The sequence below is a fragment of the Aythya marila genome (genome assembly GCF_965140915.1).
Source record: "Aythya marila genome assembly, chromosome: 3".
NCBI lineage: Eukaryota > Metazoa > Chordata > Aves > Anseriformes > Anatidae > Aythya > Aythya marila.
The window spans coordinates 19,006,134-19,020,710 of record NC_139044.1 but is presented as its reverse complement, the minus strand read 5'-3'; the positions used below and the strand labels follow the sequence as shown (position 1 = coordinate 19,020,710).

The 14,577-nt window shown below is 39.7% G+C and overlaps 1 protein-coding gene across 1 annotated transcript in view; it reads left to right on the top strand.

The window, feature by feature from the left end:
- PTPN14 (protein tyrosine phosphatase non-receptor type 14) overlaps positions 1-14,577 on the top strand; it is a 107,290-nt gene that overhangs the window by 67,568 nt on the left and 25,145 nt on the right. The window contains exons 4-8 of the mRNA XM_082757477.1: positions 4,517-4,614; positions 7,129-7,196; positions 10,099-10,169; positions 11,929-12,016; positions 13,774-13,862. Of these exons, the coding sequence (XP_082613603.1) occupies positions 4,517-4,614; positions 7,129-7,196; positions 10,099-10,169; positions 11,929-12,016; positions 13,774-13,862 (414 nt within the window). The remainder of the gene's footprint in view (positions 1-4,516; positions 4,615-7,128; positions 7,197-10,098; positions 10,170-11,928; positions 12,017-13,773; positions 13,863-14,577) is intronic.

Below are 14,577 nucleotides of genomic sequence, written 5' to 3'. Positions count from 1 at the left end.
GAAACTGGTCTTGGGAGGTCTGTGCAGAATTGTATGGGCAAATGGAGTTATTCTAGATTTACACAGCTGCAGCTGAGTCTGAATCTGGGTCTTGTAATTAAATTTTAAACCAGTACCCTTATTCATGTTTCTAGTACTATTTGTTTTTTTACCCTCTGATGTAGTATATATTGCTAAAATGCAGATGTTGCTTCTGGAGTTCAAATATTTTCTCATAATTGTCCAATTGCAGCTTATTTACTTTAGAAAAAGTATGCTTTTCAGTGCAATAGATGCAAATATACTCTTCATGTTTTCTGTGTTGGCTAAATAGAGTTGTGGGAAATGATATCCTTACAATTATAGCTTTGTTCAGACTTGTTGTCCACTCCTATTCCCCTTGGAATTAACTACAAGCTGGCAAACTGTAGTAGCCTTTATTATATTGAATACACAAAGGCTCTGCTAAAAAATTTTAACCCGAAATGAGCAATGAAGGTGAGAGACTTCAGCTGTCCACCCACTTGGCTGTGGCAGTCTCTCTTCTGTCTTGTGTTCCCCTAGTATGCCAGACTGGCTCTGTGATTAAAGCTTTGTAAGTCTTAATTTTCTTGTCTTTTATTAGTTGGGGGTGCAGTTTGCAAACTTCTCTTTTGTTCAGTTTCCATATGCTTTCCCATCTAAACCACCTAATAGGAGGCTTATGAAATGCATGTTTTTATCTGCTGTTCATGAACAGCTTTCCTCAGTGAATCTATAGCCAAATCATTTTTAAAACGTTTGATTTCCTTCAAATTACAGATATACTTTTACAATCCAAACAAAGAGCAGTCTCAGCTAGCATAGTGACATAATAATAATGTTTAACATAATTTTAGGTGCAGGAGCATCAAATCCTTGATAGAATATGGGCCAATTTCTGCTCTCTGTTGACTGGGCAGAGAGCCTGACCACAGTTTTGAAGCACAACTGAGCCATGAATCAGTGGCTCTCAGAGCTATTGTGGCCTTCAAGCAGAGCTTCCTCCAGGGTATTCAGTGACAGCCCAGCTCCTCCTCTTCCTTGACAGTGGAACTAGTGACTCCAGTTTATGTCTTAAGCAGCCACAATCTGTAATAACAAATCCTAAACTTTTATTCTGCTGCAGTGTTAGTAAATGTAATATTGTACTGTAGTATTATGGAACAGCACTGCTAAGATTTTTAAGCATGACCTGTTCCCAGCACAGGGTTGAACACCTTTAAATGGCATCTTTCTCATAAAGTGGATGCTGCGTGCTGTCTTAAAACAAATTCTTAGAACAACATTGGCAGCCTACGATTGCAGGTACAGCACATCACTGTTCCTTTTCAAAGTCTTCGTCATAGTAGTGGGTACTACAGTAACTGCATTGATGTCCTGTTTTTGATGATGGTTACTTAGATAACCCTTACCATGGCTTATCTACATTTTTGTGGGCACTGTGGTTGAAATCATGGCTTCGCTAAAGCTGGTAAGACTCTTGATTTCTGTAGAGCTAGGGTGTCTAGGTTAGATTTTACATTATTTTGGATTTCATATAGTCTCGTGTTTGTTTTAGCAATAGTTCTACCTATATAGAGCTTTAAGGCAGATGCAAGTTTTATTTTTGTTCTGCCCAACTAGAATGTGCAACTCATGCATATATACGTACCACTGCCATAAATAGCATGCTTTCAGATTACAGGTCTGTAACACCAGATTCAGCAAACACTTACTCACCTGCATACTTGACAAAGCATTTTACGTTAAGCTCGTGTGAAAGCGTGAGTATTTTCAGAATTGGGATTTAGTCATTGCAAAGAACTGCAAATAAGTTGACTCCTCTCCAGGACCAAGCAAGTGTGAAGCCTGGGGCTGAAATACAGGGATCAGAGAAGCAATATGTTTTTTGCATTGCCTTTCACCATCAAATTTCAAAATTGACTGAAGTTTTAACCTTCATTAGTCTGTGTGAAAGCCAAATCTAAGCATTTTAAATGAAATTATTTTTTCTCTGAAAATATTCTTAGCCCTTTTTGGGGGAGGTGAGGAGAGGGGAAGAGGAAACCTAAAAATGAGTAACCCAACAATTAACTTTTTAAGTGCACATAAAAACTGTGAACTCAAAGGGGAATTTCTCAGGTATTAAGGATACATCCACAGGCCTCTAATCGAGAGGATTCATCTGCACTGCAACACTTGCAGCCACGTACAGCGCTGCTACCTTGAGAAGACAGGTCTGGTCAGGGCGGTGGTGCTGTCTAGTGGCAAGTTACTGCATCTCATCACTGACAGAAGACTTAACTGAGGAAAAATGTAAAATGCTGTATTAGATTAATATCCCTCAAAGAATGATTTGGGCTATGCTGTTTTTGAAGCACATGGGTGTTTTCTAGTGCCTCTATACAGAGTTAAATAGTAACATTTTGGGAGTATAGTTAAGGCAGTGCAATCCCTGTAACACAGGTGATGTTGTAGTGGTTCTCCCTTCCAGGAAGGAAAAGTTAATTGCTTTGGTTCTGGGAATGTGACTTATGCACATGAAATCACTATGACAAGAACTGTTTATATGCTATTCCCAAAGGCTCAAGGTTAAGGTCAGATGGTGAACTGGTTGCAGCTGAGTCCGGTTAGGCACTTATTGCCCCCAGTCTGACTGCTGTGCCTTTGCAGAGGTTGTAGTCTCTGAGGCTGGCAGGCATGCTTGGCTACGACTTCTTTCTTAACCCAGTTCTTGCAGAGTGATCTGTTTTAGTTCAAGTAGATAGTTAAAAATCCATGCTGTTTTGAGCAGCTGAGTTCCCTGGGTTTGTTCAGCCCAGAGCAGAGCAGGCTGAGGGGAAGCCTCATGGCAGCCTGCAGCTCCCTCAGGAGGGGAGGGGAGGGGCAGGCGCTGAGCTCTGCTCTCTGGGGACAGCGACAGGACCCTAGGGAACGGCATGGAGCTGGGACAGGGGAGGGTCAGGCTGGGGGTTAGGGAAAGGTTCTGCACCCAGAGGGTGGTTGGGCACTGGGACAGGCTCCCCAGGTCCGTGGTCACAGCCCCAAGCCTTCCAGAGCTCAGGAAGCTCACAATGCTGTCAGACACATGGTCTGTTTTTTGGGCAGTCCTATGTGGAGTCAGGAGTTGGGCTGAGTGATCTTAGTGGGTCCCTTCCAACTCAGGATATCCTGTGGTTAGGGAGGATGAGCAGGCATGCTCCCAATGGGAGCAGAAACTTGTCAGGAAGCTGTAACCTTGTAACTTGGTTCAGTGGCACCAGACTGATGTGTCTGGTCACAGGCCAAGAAACATCTTTGGTGGATTTGGGGATTTCTGAACTTGGGTGTCCCAGGCACACCAGTTACTATCAGGAAGTCAGGGTTGGGTGCATGAGGCTGAGCACACAGACTGTGGCTACGCTGGTGCAGTACCTCTGCCTTTGGGCTCTGGCTTGCTGAGCTGTTGTTGCTTGTTGGCTGAGGAGGAAATGTTTCATCTCAGCTAGGATGGGTTACTCATGCCTGCGCCAGAATTTTAAGCTGATGGACACTGGATTATTATATCACCGTAGTTTAACTCTAATTATTGTTGTGGTGATGGCTGATAAAGGTGTCCTTGCATTTGTGGCTGTAATTTTTTCAGCTGCCTGTTTTGCCCCTTGCTGGTTTTACTGTCCATCCAACACAGATATTATGATGAACCATGTGTGAGTGCACGCAGAATAAAATGTTGTGGCCTGTTAACAAAGCTGTCTCCACTGGATTTTAACCTGATATGCCAGAGGGATTGGTACATATCCCTGCTGCTTTGGTCAGCTCTGCTGTGAGTCTGATACAGTTCAGTGGATGGAAGGGATGCACAGATGGGGACGGTAACTTGTTAAGCTTTTGTGGAAAGCTTCTTGTTTGTCCTCACCTACTCTCTTGCCAAATGTAAGCTGAAATGTGTGAGTTCTGTCGTTGTGGTTAAAACTCACATAGTTTACTTTGTGATTAGTTGTGGATCAGCAAGTGTGTCATTAAAGTTGGTTTTGCTTGATTTGTGTCTAAGTCAACCTTATAGATGAGAGATGCCAATTAAACTTCTGTGTGGGCTATAAAGTTATGCCAGGCAGCAAGAGTATATTGCTAAAATTCCGTTTCTCCTATCCAAATGGTGGCACTGGAGGGAAAAAAAAAAAAAAAAAAAGGTATGGAACACCCTCTTTCTGTATGGATTAAGACATGGTCTTCTATAATCTCTGCAAAATTTATGGAGGGTATAGGTAGTCCCAGCAGATGTCCCTCTGCTGTGTGGTCTAGGGAATACAAACTAGAACACTTTATTTTGCTTTTCATACCTGGAAGAGTTGCCAATGTAGGGATCATTTTGATTTATTTCACTAACACGCATATACCTGGTAGATGACATGGAACTTCTGAAACCAGGCACAGACTGCTGTTTAACTGCCTGACATGTCTGTGGTGAGTTTTTCTTGCTTTCAGCAGCTTCTTGTTCAGTTGTAAACATATATCCATACTGCCTTTCTGATCTGTTCTCTCTTCTGGTTTGTAGATACCAATATTACCTACAAGTGAAAAAGGATATTCTTGATGGCCGACTGCGTTCTTCATTGGAGCAGGGAATTCGACTAGCTGGATTAGCAGTGCAAGGTAAGATGATGATACCTGCCTAGCTATTTTCAAACATGGACTGTGTGTTTTTTTTCGGGGGCTGGGGGTGGGTAGGGGAATTGTTCTAGATATTGACTGGGTGTTCACTAAGGCCATGCATGACTCCTGTTCACAACAGCCAGGTTTTTTGTTTGGTTGGTTGGTTTTTGTACTTAGGTGGGCTGCTGTTGGTGAAACTCACAACATCAGGGAGGGACTTCATCCCTCCCTGATTGACTGCATCACAGTGTTCAACTTTCCCTTTTCTTAAAGCCGTGCTAGAGAGTTCGAACAAAACTCCAGTTCTAGCCCCAGCCACAGAGTACTTTGCAGTAATGAATTTACTTCACATTCTCTGGTTTGAAATGGAGTTACATCAAAGAGCATAGCAGCAGCTTTAATTTTGCCTTTAATTAAAAACTCATTTTGCTGTGTAGTGCTATCTGCATTATGAAAGAACACATGACCATAATTGTTACATGAGTTATAAATTAATAATAAACTACTTCTTACAATATGATTTTTATTCCGAGCCTCCTAATGACATCAATAAAAGGGTGATCACGTAATGTATGTGGGTAAAGGAGGAAGTCCTGTGTTTGCAGAAAATATATTTAAGGCTATCCGTGACTATGAGAGCTCAAAGTAGAATTCCAGCAATCATGCACTGGGCGCTTCTCTTTGGTTATGGGTGGGACAGAGGGAGGACAAGTATGTACATATAATAACAAACATGAAGATCTGATTCTTGAAAATTACAGGTTCTATGATATAAAATGCCCTAGTAATATTGTTAAATTTGAAAATTTGACTCTTAAAATTCAGTGACTGAAATCTGTTTTTCTGTTTTGTTGTAAATACAAGACTTTCTTAGTTTTCATTTAGGACTTTCTGAATCTTAGTTAATCCTCATGCTCATCTCTGACATTGAGGGGAACATAGTATGTACAGGTGAAAACCAAGGCACTAGGTACTGTCTGCACCAGCTCCCCTGACTATTCTCTAGAAAGGTATCAGCAACCACTTTTTTTTTAATATTGTTGAAAATCTTTCTTAGGGCAGTAGTTGTTCTGTTACAGTATCTTATTGCTTGGTTAAAAATTGAAGGAAAAACGTTTTCCATTAAATATTGAAATATAAATATTTATGAGTAATGGAGATGATGTATGTAAAATTCCATATTAAGCCTTGCACTCTGAGTAAATTAAGTTTTTCCAGCATTAAAGTTAATGATAAATAGACACTGGGTATTTTTCACTGGTCCTGTTTCTTGCAGCTTTTTGCTGACTTTGGGAGCTAGTCAGTCTTTATAACATTTTGCAGCAGTCAGTATTATTCTGAATTTTCTATGTGATATATTTCAAAGACCATTGCATCAGGATCCTGCATTTAATCTTGTTTGCTTTATTCATGACCTTGTGTTACTCCCTTTGTCCTTTTCATGTGAGGCAAACGAAGATACTTGAAATACTTACTTTTAAACTTACAGAGTCTGTTTCATGTCCATTTTGATTTCTTTATGTTTATGTTAAAACATAACTCTGAGGTGAAAACAAAATGAAACTGCATTTTTGGCATCCTGCAATACGTGAAGTTCTCTAGAAGCTTTGAAAGAATGTTTAGCTAATATGATTTATGGTGGGGATTTCCAGCTTCTATAATATGAGAATCTTGTAGATGGCGTTTGATCCAGTTCAATTAATATAAAATAGAAACCTCCAGGCAAGATATTCTTTTGATATAAGTTGTTGTGTATTTAACAGATATATACGTATATACACTTTTTTTTTGTTTAAAGTAGCTTAGCCTTTAGGAAGCATTTTCAAAATGCTGCAGTTTCAAGGACGTTTAAACAAGAATCCTCAGCCTGACTTAGAAGTGAAGGTGGTCATGCAGATGAAAACGTCTCAAAGATACACAGAAGAGGCAGAAAAATGTAGAAAAGTCTGAAGGGCCAGTCAATTAACCTAACACGTTGCCTGGACTGTTATATTGGCTGCAGAAGGATAAGACTTATTCCCCACGCTCCCTCCCCCAGCCATGTTGGTTATCAGCAATTTTTAGTATAATTGGCTAGTTGATCTTAGCCTTCTAGGCTGTTAAGGTAAGCATCTTCCTTACAATTATGTAGAATTGTAGTAGAGCTAGGTTAATTTTTTTTTTTGTCTGGTCAGGGTCAGGTTTGGGGATTTTAGAGAAGTAAACGTATGTACCATTTTAAAGAAACCAGTATATCCCAGTCTTGCACGTCTGATAGCAAATCGTTGCAAATGGCTATAATATAAAGGAACAAAAGAGAAAAATTACTTGTTGGCTATTATTTGATCTCTAGTAATAACGCTTTTATTTTCAGACCTCTGTGTTAAAAGCTAAAGTACAAACAGAAATCTTTGTGCTGGGTTGTGGCTTCAGAGAAAACTCGCCCACTTGAAGTTAAGCATCTGTGCAAAGACCGAGTGTGGTCTTAACATGTGTGGAAAGTGCTAAAATGAGTAACTGTGTTGTTTTTTCCAGCGGATTTTGGAGACTATAATCAGTTTGAATCTCATGACTTCCTCCGAGAATATGTCTTGTTTCCTATGGTGAGTTCCTTATCCTCTTCTCTTGTGGTCTTTTCTGAGTAATTTCTCCATGCCTCAGAGATGGCTTCATTGATAACAGAATAAAAGCACCGGTGCTAAATTATTAGCAGCGGATGTAAACTTTGCTCCCCAAATCCTGCAATATACTTGGTTGGAGCTGAATGAATATATGCTATGGAAATATAGCCCTTTTTCAGTTCCTGTTAAGCCTCCACTGGGAATAGCTGTCAACAAAAGAAGTGTACTTATTTGAATCAAAAAAGAATTTGCAGCTATTTAGAAAGGTGTATATTAGTCATACTGCAGTATTAGTAACATGGCATGTTATAAAGGGATATGAAAGCTGCTGATGTAATAAATGTTGTGTCACAGGACTCAAGAGAATGCGAATTTACATCAACTGACTACTGGACTGAAGAGAAGCATGAATCAGTTCTCAAAATATCCTCCAGGGACAGTGCTGTAAATTTGTTTTAAATTTGAATTGGAACTAGCAAATAATTTGAATGCTGAGGGAATTGTTTTAGGTCACTGATGACATTAGAAACTGGTGATAAATGCCAAGCACTTGCAGCCCATGACACTGAGCCCATCTGGGAGGATGGATTGGGGGGCGGGGAGGCAAGACACGACACCACAAGCTGCTCAGATAGAGGCTGGCTTTATCTTTGGACACCAACTCCATCAGCACAAGAAGTGAGTCTAAGCTTCATAAAAGGAAAAGAACTTGGAGTTCTTTCAAAATAGAAACAAAAATTGGAAGTGGGTTGGGGTTCCCCTGCCCGAAATGTCACTGGCTAGAAGTTAGGCATATGGTTTTCTTCTGCAATTAGTGTCAAGGTAGACAGAGAGTGATTAAGCTCACTATACTTCAAAGGCATGAGAAAAATAATTCCAGAACCATTTCATCCCATTTACCTTCACTTTTTGACAGTAGAGAAGCTGCAGCCTTCTCAAAGTTGGTAGTCAATTCCCAAGTTCAAACAGGTAACATTTGCACAGTGTCTTCAAGTGAAAGTGCAATTTCAAGCTAGCAGGCAGTTGAATATAGAAATTCAGCAGAAAGAGGAGAAAATAATGAATATGCAGAGATCTGAATATGCCTTTGATACCTAGAACGTGGCTTCAGTATTGACCTTTCACTAAGGAGCTTCTGTTAGCTTATCAGAGCAGCTGTTAATTCATCTATTCTTGTTGCAACAAGGATTTCTTGTTAATAATAGGTAATTGTTAATCCTGTGTATGGTTGATGGCTTATGAAGTCATGTGGTAGTCTATGTGGGAAAGGTGATGGATGAAAATATAGACAGGAAGGTGTAGTCAGGTTGTCACTTCGTAAATTACTCCTGCGAAGTTCTTTCGATGTGCTGATGGTATTTTTCTTTTCACCAAAAAAAAAAAAGAAAGAAAAAAAAAAAGGGTGTGTGTGTGAGAATTTAGGCATCCAGATGAGATTTCAAGCCACATTTGAATGTAGCTCAGCAGTTTACTTTTCAGGCCAACCTCCTAGGACCTCCTTTTCTGAGTCAGCTGCCTTTGTTGTGTTGTGGTCAGCTCCCTTCCGTTTTGGATGTGCTCACACTGTGGTATCTAGCTGTTCATCCACGCTGCTACCACTAAATTTGACAAGATCAGCAAAGTGTCAGCTTCCTACAGTCTTCAGGAGCCTACTCTTAAATCAGTTTTTCTCTAGGCATCTCTTTCCCTTTATTTAACTTCTAGTCTCTGCCCTTCTGGGGAGGAGTGCATAACGTAACAGTAAATATTTCACTGCAACTTCAGTGACAGCTGTGAAGTGCTGCAGATATGAACTAGTCCTGAAGCAAGTGGGAGTATGTGAGCGGATCTCAGGCATAGAAGGAGCCTCCAACAAGAACGTTGCCATAAATTCATTAGCGAAGGGAGCTGGTGAATGAGGAAGGGGCAGCTACATTTGTACTGTTTGATCTTGTGAGGCTACAATGTGTGTCAAATGGCATTTCTTCAGCAGCAAAAAGAACAAAGTTATGTACACAGTACACCCCACAGGTGTGTAGCTGTGCATAGGCATGTACCATGCCATTTTTCATTAGCACGCTACCACTTTCACATTTTTTTGTGGCAGAAGCAAATATCAGAGGGAGGGCCCATTGAGCAAGAAACAGGCAGTATATTTAAATATGTTACATGCAGCCTTAAGGCTTTTTAAAATAAAAATAAGAACTTTGAGGTTTTGCAACAAAATTTTTCAGCTTCCTTTTTGTTGCCTTGAATTTATGAGCAGACTTCATTTATTAACTTGCTCCCAATTATTTCAGACATGTTTCTATCACACAAGCGATTACATTTGTGGAGGATAAATTCTACTCAGAAATGTGTTGCAAGTGTAAGGTGAATTTCATTACATGCTTGAAGAGAGAGTTAAGTTTTTGATTCCTATTAACGTGAGGAAGGCAACGCTAGCAGGCTGTAGGACAGAAAATACCCATGGCTTCAATTTGCATGATCTATGGAATATTTTGGTCTGTTTAAAAAGGTATGTAATTGTCTGTAGGCTTCCAAGTGCTTTTAAAGGCTTGTTTGGTCCTTATTCAGGAAAAGATCCCTTATCCATGCTCTGTACTCTGTTTCGTATTGTGGAATAAAAGCCACCTGAACCCTGTTTTAGCAGTATCTTTGTAGAAAAAATAAATTAAAAAAAAAAGTCGGACTCATGTTTTTCTTGCATGTTTTCAGCACCCTGTGCTTGGATATGTGCCCTGAATTTTCAATGTATTTGGTGCTAGGCTCTCTCTGTGTGACTACGTGTAAGAACATGAACGGGAAGCAACCCTGAAATGTGTACCATCATAATTCCTGTCTTGTACTTTATTCTCTCTCTCATTGGATGACAAGCTTTTGATGCTACCTCGTTTTCTTACAGGACTGGACCCAAGATGAAGCTGTCTTGGAAGAGTTGACACAAAAGGTTGCACAGGAACACCGAACTCACAGGTGAGCTTGACATGTGAAAATTCAGCTTTTTTTTTTTCTTTTCATTTGTCATCAACCTCCCCGTACTTCCATTCCTCTCCTGTTTCTTGCAGTGATATACCAGCCTATCTCCATGTTACTGTTATGCTACATCTAGCTGGATATATAGTCTGTTACAAAAGATTATCTGCCTCTTGTGCACACAAAATGGCTAAGGAACTTAATCCCAAATAAATGAGGATTTCTACCACAAGGTTTAATGAATATGTGTAAAACTAGGAGTGCTACAGAGTAGACTTCTTTCTCTTTTAGTCTTCATTTAAATCCTGGTGCTGAAAGACCTCATGGCTTGATTGGGGGTTGTCCAAGGGTCTGTTCAAGGGTTTTCTCTCATTCAAGAGAGAGAAAGTTATACACACTCCCAGTGTAACACAAATAAAAATAACAGGACATGGAGTCCCTTTCTTGTTGGGTTTTAAGTCTAGCTGTGGAAAAGGTAAAATACATTGTCACTAATTAATGACCTGTGCGTTAGTGCTCCAGAACAAATACCTTATTTTTAGTAGATTTCTTTTGTGTCATCTAGGTGTCCTGGTGGTAAAGGAGTTCAAACTTCTCAAGTTTGGTTCTTAGAAAAATGTCAGTGCCTATATGGCATTGAAAATTGTCTTTCTTATTATGTTATGAATCTGCACTTAAAACTTGACTATATGAAATGCAATAGGAATAGTATGTGAAAGGTACAGCATTTCCCATTGTATGCCAGAAAATGATCCTAAAGGGGCAAACACGAATGTGTGAGTTGAAGGCCATTTTTGTTGTGGGTTTTAATGCAAGCTTGGGCCTTTGCAGCCAAACTGTTAGTTTGTGAGCTGGCCATGCATACGCCTGGTTCTGTTCCTCACTGTCTCTGCCACGGGCTGCTTGACATGTTATTGATCTTGGTTAACTCCCAGACTTGAAAGGGAAGATTTCCATTCCCCGTTGTGCTCTTTAGTGCTATTTCAGCAACACAAAGAACAAATACTTATCCTCATTTCAGAAGGTAGATCAAATTCCAGATTCGTTCTTTCCCTGTTTCTCCTAGATATTTGTTGGTTTCCTATATTTCTGTTTATATGCTGTGGTAAGGAGGAGCAAAGAGGAGAAACATTGAGTGACCTTCTTTTGGAACAACCTGCAATCTATTCTGACCTGCTTTTGAGAACTGAAATCTATCTGAATTCCTGAGCTGTGACAGGAGCATGTGTGGACACGTGTGTAGAAGATTTTTTCAGATGATTTGTTCTCTGTTACGAAAGAGAACCTGCTCAAAATTTGGATTCAGTGCCTGTGTTTTTGAACAGCAAATATGAATATTTGGGTCTTCGCTTTTAGGCCATTTTAAGCACCTTCAGTGAATTGATAAGCTAGTTATGCAAATTAGGAGCCGTGTGGCTCGAATTGGCCATCCAAGGCTAGGCACAACCTGTTGCAGTGGCCTGATGTTTTAATAAAGCTTGGAAAACATTTGCATGCAGAAGAAACTGAGTAAAGGGATCACTTCAGTTTGTTCCTGCTCTAATTTGAACTAATGCTTTGTACCTTACCTTAGCAGCACACAGTAAAATTCCTCCCCTTCCAGATTACGATCCTAGCATTGAAATTGTTGTACGTTTCTAGGCTGCATTTCCAAAGCATCTTGTGAAGTGGTTTGTGAACCTCCCATTTTTTTTCACTAGTATTTTTTGTGTGCATGTAATATTGAAACATTTGCTGCCTTTTGTTATTCCAATTGCAGTGGCATTACAGCGGCAGAGGCTGAGTTAATGTACATCAATGAAGTGGAACGCCTTGATGGATTTGGACAGGAAACTTTCCCTGTGAAGGTATGTCAGCATATATTATAAAGAAACCTCTCAGTTAAATGATGTAGGAGTCTGTGGCAACCTTTGTAACACATGCAAGTTGTTCATCCAAAAGAGGCAGGAGTTGTTTCGCTGTTCCAGAAGATGAAATGATTTCTGGTAGTTGAATGCAAACTGCAGCACGAGGGTATCTCAGGCCTCTGCTGTTACTTTCCTTCCACCAAAATCTTTTTTTGACAAAAAAGGTTGCTATATGCAAGAGTCTTCCCGCAGATATTATTGCATGTTAGATAAGTATGAGTGGTGGACTGGGTGCTCTGCAAAAATGCAGGAATGCATTTGTACAAATTTGTACGAACTTGTACGAAAGAGTAGCAGGCTGGTATTGCAGACAAATAAAACTGCATTTGAATATAAAGCTGAAAGATGTTGTTGTTCCTGTTATACATATTTCTAATAGCATTTTTTCTCATTATATGGAGATACCTGCATATGTATGCATAAGTATATGAATATTTATATAGACAAAAACACACACATTTTTTTTTCCCGTGTCCAGGACAAGGAAATGCATGTGTGAGTTCTCTGAACAGCCTAAAGTAAAAACTGTCAGCTGTAGGACCTCTTCTGCCTTGTAGTGTAGGTGGAAATATCCTGATGAAAGCGGCACTGAAAATTAGTGCATAGGCTTGGGCTTGAAAACTGGTGTCCATTGTTTGTTTGCTGCAGGACAAATGTTTGGAAACAGATGCAGATAGTCCATTGCCGCCTTCCAGGGATAAAGTACAAGAAGGCCAGGAGAACAGCTTCAATCTGATCTTTTAAAATCAGGGGCACCTCATGGTTCCTAGAACTTAGGCATGTGTAGTGCATGAACTTCTCTTTAAACCTTTCTTTTAGCAGTTCTTTTTAACCATGCTATTTGTTTTACCACTTTGAAGTGTGAATCCATTGCTGTATATGAAGCTGTGAGGAGTTGTTTTTGTTGATAACGTTCAGAAACCTCTTTGTCAACAGCATTAAACTTTTCTAGCAAAAGTAAAAGGCATTTTTAAGAAAAAAAAAAAAAAAAGTTTGCAAAATGGAGCAGGAACACATGCTTTTCAAAAGGGAACGTGCAGGAGATGTGGGTAGACACAAACAATAGAATTTCTGAAAAGCAGTGCAAGAGCAGTGGACAGTGCATGATGCAAGTAGATGAATATTTAAGCAATAATTGAAAAACAATGAAGGCTGTATCTGTATAAAGATACAACAAATACTTCTTCAGGGTGACACACTGTGAACTTCTACACAGTACTTTAAAAGAGGAAGGGTGAAGGGTAGAGCTTTTGAGAGGGATTCCATCTCCAGGTGTGGTTTTCTGAAATCTCTGCATGTTTTAACAGATGACTGGAGCAATACTGCGAATGCAAAAGAGGACTGTTGCTTTTGGTAGTCATACAGGCTCTAGATAGCTATAATCACAATTATAGGGAAAGTGGGGTATTGTATAACAAACGCTAGTTTGTGGTGTGCATGTTGTTTCATAGAGGAGAACCTTGAGCTCACTTAGCCTTAATCTATTCTCAGTAATCAACAGAATGAACCCACTTAAGTGTTAGTTGCTTTGAAATAATGAAAATCAGAGTCCAATAAAGCAGCAAAATATAGGTTAGTCAAGGGTTAGTCCCCCATTCATCCTGAAGAATGGCTTCTGTTTGGTGGTTCAGCATGTGTTCTTATGCACGTCTTTGCCAGTTTCTTTATTAAACTAAATATATACCCTTTTTGTGCAGGATAATCATGGAAACGACATACACCTTGGTATTTTCTTCATGGGAATCTTCATAAAAAACAGAATTGGAAGGACAACTGTGATCTATAGGTAAAAACTAGGGACTTCTGTATTTAAAGTGAGTTTCTTTTCAGAGCTCTGTGTGTGGGTTTTTTTTCCTTACATATGTGACTTCAATAGTGCCAATGCTCTAACTAAGGAGTAGTCACCTCACTGTTTTCAGCATTGGCCTCTTGGCCGTAAGAGATGTGATAAAAAATAATTTCTGATGTCTCTGAATGGGTTTGACAGCAAGAAAGACATAGTTGTCTGTCATGTATCTTGTTCTACTTACAAGGCTTTGATCCTTTTTCTTTGCTTGCCTTTGTGTCTGCTTCTTTGATGCATCTGAATGCAAATCTGTTAAACCTCACTGTTGGCAGCCTAGGCGCTCAATGTTTCTGAAAATCTGGTTGCCATATTTAGGTACCCTGCTAAAAAAGCTGAACTTTCTGTAATTTTGAAAAACCTGGCTGTGTCACTTATGTTGTTTGTACTGCTGTTTGTTTTGGTTATTAAGAATCACTGAAGCCATTCCACTGACCTTCGTTGTGCGGTTTGTTACTTCTTATAAAAATTTGTTCTGTATGAAGGTATTGCTAGAAATCTGCATGATTCCAGGGAAGGTAATGTTTCTGTCATTTCTTTTTGCTGCTTTTGGGCATTTCCCTTAATGCTGAAGTCAACTTGAAGTGGATTTTTCCCAGCCCTTGTTGCTGTTAGAATATCAATCAACACCTATGCAGCCAAAAAATTGTTTTATGAG